The following is a 9397-nucleotide window of genomic DNA, read 5'->3' on the forward strand; positions in this document are numbered from 1 at the left end:
CAAACATAATTATTGCTATAAAATCTTGAAGCTTTTACCTTGAAGGTCTTTTATGATCAACTTAAAATACAAATTTACCCCCGCACACGTCTTGAAAGGTTTTTTTTGGTTTTTGGTCAACGGGGTTTAGACGGAAAAACTAGATGAATATGACAAACACTTTAAGGAAAATAACGGAACTTTTAAAAACTTTCAAAAAATGATGATTTTAAAAGTTATTCATAATTTCTCTCTTCCGCCATATTAGTAAAAAAAAATTAAAAATTTATAGTTTGGCCTTTAACTATAAATAAACTGTTGATTTGTGTAAAATTTGTGATATTAATATCTTCAGAGCCCTTTCAATGTCTTCAGAAACTGTCCGGATTCATTTTAAGCCTGAAAATTGTTTTACTGGCCCATAAATGTTGATAATCTTGGATTTTCAGAAGAATTTTGTATTTTAACAGAAAAATTAAAAAAATTTGTGATCTTAAAATGTTTAAAAACCACTCCATTGCCACTAAAAACTATCAAGTAACCTATTATTGAACCCTAGAGGAGGTTCCCTGGCCCCTGGATCTAGAGAAATGTAAAAAATGGCAAACATTTTCAAAAAAACCTTCAGAACCTTTGCAAATTTTATCGAAAAGTTGCTAAATTTTCGATATTACTGATACAAACTATCCCATTGCCACTAGAAAACTTTGATGTAACTAATTATTAAATTTTAGTGGACGTTCCTGGCCCCGAGACTGGAAAAAATTAAGAAAAATTTACAAAAATTTCCGTGAGTATCAATTAGTATCAATTTGCGTGTTTATGTTTGCAGTACCAAAATGTACAGCTTGCAAAATGGCCATAAACGGTAATTATGTCTTGCAAACGACCTTCATCAACTCTATCAAACGTTAATTAAAGGCTGATTAAACAAAAAAAATCCCAAAAATGACAAAGGAAACGTGAAAATTTGCGCAATTTTGGGCTCAAAACTCCTAAAAATGACATTTTATCCTTGAATTAAGGCTTTCCCAGCAGCTGTAACACTCTAAGTAAATGAAGGACTACTAAAGCCAGCTAAGGGCCTCCAATGAAACTTAACCTGTTGAGCGTTGAGCTTTACTTGTTTATTCCGTTTTGAAAGTCATGGAAAAAGGTTTGAGAAAAATCTTACAAAAAAGACAGAACCCCAATACAATCCAAACTATTTGGATCGTAAAAATCAGTAGAATCCCAATACTACTCTTCGAGTAGTGAAAAAGACCACTGGACTAATATAACTCTTACAAACTTCGTTTAAGAGCTATTAATTACAGTATGGCCCAAATGTGTAGAAGTCTAAACATAGGTTTTTATGGCCTAGAGAGGTAAAATAAGACCCGAAATTGAATGACTTCCTCACCTGTTGGACTGTGAACGACACTTATGAATCTGTACCTTATGAATCTAGCCACTATTTTAGAAATTATCAGAAATTTTTCGTTTTAACTATGAAATAATAAGATATCACATTTTACTCGTGTGAACAGAATTTGTTTTATCTCTTCAAAATGGTTAATCCGCACAAAGTTGTGAATGTAAGGACAGTTTACAATGGGTAATTAGGAGCACATGTATAAACATAGGCTGTCATATTTACTCACATTCGAGTGCAAATTTGCACAAAATCACGTTGCTCGAATGCTGTCGAGCAGGCATTGATGTGATGACCAGGCCAATCGGACCAATAAATTGATATGATCAAACACACCCAGAGTAAACGAAGACATCATAACTGGGTCCTGAAAAGTTGATTTTTATCAGGTCAAACATCGGAGGCTTTGGATACAACGGAGAGAACTTGTACTGGTACAGCACATCTGGTGACATCAGCCAGAATGATTTGCCAGAGTACGGCAGGAGTGCTGCGGTTGGTTGGTACTCGGAGATGAAGTATTACCAGTATGCTGGACCAGATGCCAGTTTTGACAAGTGTGGATTCAGAAACAATGACAAAGGAGGCGCCCAAATTGGCCATTTAACTCAAGTATGTATAAATTATAATTTTTTGTACAATCATAATCATAGATGGTTAATAGATATTACAGCATTTCAAGCACTTGTACTCAATGAAATGAGAAGAAGGGTATTCTGTTATTGAACCAAATTCCAAATTCAGGTGTTCTGGGTCATCTCTCAAACACGGGTGGAACAAAGTTGAAAACATTACCAATTAAACTGAACTAGATATGGACCCGCCATACGCGCGTTAAAAAGAAACTTTAGTTATAGGTAAATTAATTACCTGTTTTTTTTCTAAATTAAAACGTTTTTTCTACCTATGGATGTTAATATGGGTTTATAACTCACTACAAAAGCAAAACGCGCAATAAATTGGCCAATGACTCAAAGTATTGCGTCGCGGTTTTTCTTAAGCTCGCAATGAAAACCTCGCCTCCTCGTATATAAACATTGATGCCAAATTCCCACAGATTTTCCCTCACCTTTCATGTTTTTCTTTCATGTTTAGCTTCTATGGGACGTTACTACTGACATTGGTTGTGACTATGCTGTTTGTAACGGTGGATGGACTTCTATTGTTGTGTCCTGTGTCTACGGTCCAGGGGGAAATTTCTTGGGACAGGCTGCATTCAATACTAGTACTTATTGTGCCCTGAATGAGTACCCGGAGAACCAGGAGCGATATGGGGGTCTTCCGGCCTGTGTTTCAGGGTAAGTTACTGCGGTGTGGATGATGTTTGCCCCAGTCAAGACGCTTTAGTGTCTACCTGACATCAAAAAAGCAATTAAATTTTGTGCAGATGTGCAACTAGTTGTGAGAAATTTTTTTTTGAAATTAGGTACGACGGATTTTTATTAATTTGCGTCTTTTCAGCTATCCCCCCCCCCCCCCCCCAAAAAAAAAAAAAAAAACTTTCTTCAAATTTTCCAGCACTTTGTATCAAAAATATTCTCACTTTGATAAAGTAAACCACAAATTACCAAACATAAAGCAAAGTTGTTACAAAGAGAAAAATGTTACTTTTTGGGTGATGTAAATCGACTATATCCGTGGCTTGGGGCAATGATACAAATCCGTTAATTTTTTACCGACTTATTAACAGATTAAACTAGCAATCTTAATGTAAGGCCACATCTGACGCGATATGTACAATATTTGACCACCTAATTGATCATACTCAATGTTTATGTTCCTTGATAAACTTTGTGATCTAAATTTTGTTCTCAACTTTTTGGGGACTAGCGTTTTCAGAACGGAGAAAACTTAGCTGTGTTTCACACTGATAGAAATTTGAGATACGAATACCTGGGCTAATGACTTTGGAGAAAGTGTGGGAGGGAAAGCCACAGAATATGCTACTCAAAACCCCTCTATAGGTAAAGTAGGGGTGAAACCTCGGCCCGATTGCTTATTTTCGAACCAGAATGTACAACGAGAAAACGCAAATGTATGAAATGAAACATACAAGTGATTTTACTTCTCGCAGATGCATTTTCTTGCTGTACATATTCGGTCAAACATAATTATCCGGGCCGAGTTTTCACCCTTAGTACAACTTTAACTAACGGGTTCCTAAATCCCTAAGTCTTTTTATTCACCCAGTCAGACTAAACTTGATACATCCTGATAAGAAATTATCTAAAACATGGCTAACCTCTCTAAAATGTTGTCATTATATATGGTATGATAACTTCAAGAATTTTATGAACTGGCCAAATATTTGCATGTGTAAAAAGATTAAAGATAACCAAAAAAATTTAAAAATGCCGTGTCAAGACGTACCAATTTGTAAAAATAAAAAAGCACCTTTAAAAAAAGTATAACATTTTAAGTTCTTAAAATTAAGCAAAAAATTTCAAGATTTATCAAAAAATATCAAGAACTATCGGACAATTCAGCTCTTTTTTCAGAATCTTAGCAATTTTTGCCAAAAAAATTTCTTACCAATCTTGAGAAGATCTTGTCAAGATCTTACCAATATGTTCCAAGAATCCAAGAAGTTTTTGTCTATTAAAATCATGGCAAGATGTGTCAATTTCTGCAAGAGTTATCAGGATCTTGGATGAAATGCAAGTTGTATCAATTTTCGTATCACTGTGCAAGCCCCTGCAGAATCCCGACCGATGTTAGCATAAAGGCTTCAATTGTGCGGTCATGTCGACTATAATGTATTATGTTTCTTATGCGGGGGTTATAATATACGGGGATAATATACGGGGATTATAACATCGGGGATTATTATAATATGCGGGGATTTTAACTTCGATACAAAATCTCAGAACTTGATTAGCAATAACCACGTCGATAAAAAAATGCAAACGGCTTCAGTCTGTTCGATAGCTCGTATCGTCCAACTAGAGAGACTGATCGTTCATCAACCTGTCTAGATCAATTCATCTACTAAAATATTCCGTCAATTAATTACATCAAATATCCTGTTCCATCAAAACATCGCAGACCACTATCTTATTCTAGCTAGTTGGTCGGTCAACGACCTCGATCAGACTGAAGCTCAGTGTAAATTTCGAAATACAAAAATTTTTCATGATGAGTCTCGGAGACAGCTCTTCCTGCATGAACTCCAAGAACACCTGAGTCTCAGGGAAATTGAAATATTAAGAAGTAGTGATCCATTCATTGCTTTTGAAATACTTAACTCAATTTTATAAGGGTCTTTGATAACTTTGCCCCAATGCAAATTGAAAAGGAGCTCAAATCAAATAACAAACGTAATTGGCTGACAAATTCTTTGAAAAACCCTAAAACAACGCGTAACAAAGCTCATAAAAATGGAAAAGTAGCCCCAATAATCCAGATTAACGGGCGAGTTTCAAAATTCAGCGTAAAAATGTGAAAAAACTTAAAAAACGCTTACAAAAAATTTAAAAAATCTCACTATGCAGATAAGTTTAAGTCTTGTTTTGGTGATTCATGGCAAACCTATCCTTTATTTAACGAAGTCAGTGGCAAAAATTCGCACTCAAAAAGATTCCTATTGTTTCCTCTGGTTATGAAGCGGACCGGTCACTCTCCCTCGGTGACGTGGCAGAAAACCTCAATCAATATTTTGTCAATGTACCGAATGATATTCGTCAGTGCCCCTATTCCTAATGCAGACAATGAAAAGTCTTTATATTTATACCCGGTATCAGATTTTGAAATTGAAGTGTTCATTGATAGCTTAGCTCACAATAAAATATCTGGTGATGGTGGCTTAAGTAATTTAATAATTAAATGGTCAGCCCCTGTTACTGTTCGCTTCATGACGCACATTATCAATTGTTCCCTCACTGATAATTTCTTCATCGAATCGCACAGGATTGCAAAGGTACTTCCGCTGCATAGAAATACAGTAATTTAAAAGAAAATAAGTACCGCCCAATTTCACTTGTAAATGTATGGCGTAAATTTTTTGAACGTGCTACGTATACATATTTGTACTACTTTTTTGAGCAATTCGGGCTCCTGTCGCCTTGCCAATTTGGCTTCCGAAACAAGCATAGTACCATCGATGCTTTATTTGAGTTAAAGGATAAAATAAGGGAAATCTAACTCAAACTGCTTCTTTTTGGATCTAAAAAAGGCGTTTGATTCAATTGATCACACAATTTTACTTTATAAACTAGGAAGATACGGAATAAAAGGTAATTTTTTGTGTTGATTGAAATCTTATCTCGGGAGCCAAATGGCAAAGAGTAGAAGTCAGTTGCATTTCCTTGCAATGAATAAAAGTATAACATGGAGTACCATAAGGGTCTATAATAGGCCCCCTGCTTTTACTTATCTAGATAAAAAACGACCTAGCAGTTCATTGTAAACATGCTCAAGTCCTCCTTTTCGCGGATGATACTAATCTTACTTTTCTTAATAAGTCCTGCGAGGAAGTGCAAAGAGAAATTGATAAATTTAAACACTGGCTAGATGCAAATAAACTTTGTTTGAATGTTAAAAAGACCATTCAGATGAATTTGAAGTCAGGCTTAAATAGGTTTGATATTGATAACAAGTGGATTTCCATTAAGCCCGTATGTAAATATCTCAGCATTTTAATTGACCTCAAATTTTCTTTTTTGTCTCTGATTTATCAGTTCTGAATTCGAGACTCTAAACAATGTGGTATTATTTCAAAACTATGGCATTATGCCCCACCTAACAAGCTTAATGATTATTATAAAATGAACGCAAGTTCTATTATCCAATATGGCATACTACTCTATGTGTGCAGCAGCTATAGCAACCTGCTGCCCATTGACAGTTTACAAAAGAGAATAATTAATCTCATTCATTTCAGAAAAAATTCGGAGATCTTTGTTAAAAGAGATATACGTAACACCTACCAGCTTCGTCAATACGAGTTATTGAAGCTAGTTTTGATGTCATTTAGTGGAATACATCGTGAAAGTTATTTTAATTATATGTTCTCTTTTTCGCCATCAAGACCTACACGTAGTGGATCAAAAAAATTTCTATTGGAACCATCTGGTTAGCGGATGATTGAAAAACGATCTGTTGAATCCAGAGCTTCGAAGCTCTTTAATGCATTGAGTAAAGCCAATGTTCTTCTCTACAATTTTTTTGATCAAATGAAATAGTTATAAAAATTTCTTATTATAAGTTTAAGGATAAATTTTTGGTTAATAACGATGATATAGTGAAATACATCTTTGAATAATTTTTCTAGAAAATCCTAAGAAACGATCCCTTGGATAAAAGCAATCAGACGTTTAGTTTGGTAATGGGATTTTTGTGAAGAAATGTGAGCTCTCAATTCCTTTTAGTTTCCGAGTTGTCGCAATTTTTGAACTTCTCCCGCTAAAATTGCTTCTGAAAAACTTAGAAAAACTTTTATACCGAAAAATTTGGAGACCTATTTTATGCCTTCATTAGGTTAACTAGGTTTAATTAGTCTGCGGTTAAATTTTGAGGACTGTTGCAAAAATTTTTCTTAAGTTTTTGTTTTTTTTTAGGTCCATTTCTTCATTTTTCTATGTTTTTTTATCATAGGAACTTCCTTATTAAAATAGTCCTACTGCCTAGTTTGCAGAGTCTCTAAGGGCAGGGCGTAGGGGTTTAAATACTCCGTTACCTATCCAGTTTGATCATGGTTGTATCAGTCAATATTTTCGTTTATTTTTTGTACTTGTTGGTACTTTTTGTACTTATTTGTTCCTTGATCAAAGAAATAAATTCTTTCTTTTTGTCTTTTGGCTTTTATTTTTTATAATAATTCAGTTTTCACTGAAGATGACACATTGTCTTCAATCTTTGTTTTCATCGACATTTGCTGCTTTAAGGGATCAATTTCAGTAACGTAAATCTAAAAAACTCAAATTTTAAAAGCAATGATATTTCTGTAATTGTTAGGTCAATTTCAAGAGTAATTTTTAGCCGGAAATCCCTTTCAAAATTTTATTTCTGTGAACGTTTTGCGTTTTTCTTTCAATTTGAATCATTAAAAGTTGTACTTTAATTAAGAAACCATGATAGAAACATAAATTGTCTGAAGAAATCACATTCCGTCATCAGATTGAGGCAAATATATTTGTCTCTCATCGGTCACCTGGAGAGCTCTTGCAATTTTTGTTGAGCCAAATTTGCGTCAGATAATGTTATGCTTTTCAAGATAGGACTTGGAACACAAAAAGTGTTTTTGTATGGTTTCAACTAAGTATGCTGGAACTGTGAACGACGTTAGGTTATAACTTCGTTGTACAAAGTACAAATCTGGCTATAACAGAGCTTTTGACCAATTCCCGTTATTTATACTCGATCGCTTTTCAGTGCAGAAGTTCAAAATGTCCTTTCAAAATTGGCTTGTTTTTGTATTATCACCCAAACTATTAACATCAATGGGCGCTGCGGACTTCACTCATGTGCGCGGTCAAATATGAGTGTGGGGATTTATGGCTGGTCTATTTAGCTGGTCTATAAAACATGATGGCTGATCTATTTAGCTGCAGGTCATGGTAGCTTTGTTTGTTTAGGTTATCATGCGCTCCTAAGAATGATGGGAGATGTAGGAGCAAAAATGGGGGCACATGCAAGTTCCCCTTCACAGATAATAAGTTTGGCACCATCGGCAGCTGTCAGGTAGGAACAATATAGACCCAGTTCCATTGTCTCACGATTTTGAAGAAAAGCAAAGCAGCACTGTAGAGAAAATACTGGGTCCTTCAAACATTTTACTGTTTTTAAAAAGACATCATAAAAACATATCAAAATGGTTGAACCACCCTTTTTGATTCAATTGCGATGGTCATGAATACTCTATTGCAACATAATTGTTGAAAACCCGATTTTGTGAGCTGAAGTTTCAAAATTCGCCACAAATGGTTATTTGGTTTCTTCGTGATTTGAACTGATGATCATGCTGCAACTAATCGAGATTGTTTAAAGAGACATCTATCTAAGGAATTTAAGTTTATTTTTCAAAAAAAAACGTTTCAAACAACGTTATTTGTAATGTGATTTGATTAATTAACATAATTCTAGGACGCGGTGTACTATTTCGGCTATGCGAAATGTGTGCTTGAAGAGACGCCTAGTAATTATGGAGAGTGTCAGTACGACACAAGTGACCCCGACTGTGAGTGGGTTGTCTTCTAGACCAATCAGAAGCAAGGCCGAAGAATTCTGGGATCAATGAAACATTTATTACGAGAAGAGAGATATAGAAGAACTCAGGGAACCGATCAAAAATATACATTGCGAAATCAAACCAAGACTCAACGTTTTGCAGCTTGTAACCATTTTGATACTGTATATGTAGGGGGCATGATAAGTTATACTCTAATTTCAATTATAACTCAGAATTTAAGTCACAATTTAACTCAGTGAGATAGTGCTCTTATCTGACCTATAGCAGAAAAAGTGGAGAGTGTAACGAGAAATAAATTTGTCAGAGTACGCTAAAATTTCAGATGTGCAATTTTGTTTACAAAACGCGGTCTGATCTGCCGGGTCGAGGCAGCGCTGAATCGTTTACACATCAGCAAAAAATGATAAATTCAGTTCTGATGCATAGTAATTGGAAAGTATCTGAGGAATATAAGACTGGTCAAATGAGGACTTGACTGTTTAATTCTGGACAGGCAAGTTTACGTCTGTGACAGTCTGGACAAACCGACTTTGTCTGGCGCCTCAAACTTGGTATAATTAAACTGTGCACATTGTTTTTATGACAGTAATTTTTATTTAAAATTGAAGCATATTGGGACTTGAACACAGTTTTTTGCATCCCATAAAACATGATGCCTAAGTAGAAACGTTTAAAATTTCATTCCTAGCGTCTACAGTTACCAAATTTTGGGAGTAAGTTTTGTCATTTTTGTAACGACATTTCACTTTTCCTATCTTAATACATTGCACGTGTGAAACGTACTCACAAACTTCGAGGATGAATGGCGGTGCCCTAAA

General features: G+C 35.0%; 1 protein-coding gene across 1 annotated transcript; it reads left to right on the forward strand.

Annotated features, from left to right (window-relative positions):
• The first annotated feature begins 1529 nt into the window (after nucleotides 1–1529).
• On the forward strand, nucleotides 1530–8809 carry LOC142349132 (ancylostoma secreted protein-like). Its single transcript, XM_075400547.1, has 5 exons — nucleotides 1530–1576; nucleotides 1783–2005; nucleotides 2489–2691; nucleotides 7966–8071; nucleotides 8474–8809. The coding sequence occupies exons 1-5, from the start codon at nucleotides 1530–1532 to the stop codon at nucleotides 8585–8587; spliced, it is 693 nt and encodes a 230-aa protein (XP_075256662.1). The 3' UTR covers nucleotides 8588–8809.
• Nucleotides 8810–9397: the final 588 nt, after the last annotated feature.

This window comes from Convolutriloba macropyga, chromosome 11, assembly GCF_964194025.1.
Source record: "Convolutriloba macropyga chromosome 11, txConMacr16.3, whole genome shotgun sequence".
Lineage (NCBI taxonomy): Eukaryota > Metazoa > Xenacoelomorpha > Acoela > Convolutidae > Convolutriloba > Convolutriloba macropyga.

What these genes read in the sequence shown, in the direction of transcription:
- LOC142349132 (XM_075400547.1), top strand. Translation starts at nt 1,530, where the DNA reads ATGGTTAATCCGCACAAAGTTGTGAATGTAAGGACAGTTTACAATGG. An exon ending in AAATTGGCCATTTAACTCAA is followed by an intron (nt 2,006 to 2,488) that starts GTATGTATAAAT and finishes TTTCATGTTTAG; the next exon opens with CTTCTATGGGACGTTACTAC. An exon ending in GCACCATCGGCAGCTGTCAG is followed by an intron (nt 8,072 to 8,473) that starts GTAGGAACAATA and finishes ACATAATTCTAG; the next exon opens with GACGCGGTGTACTATTTCGG.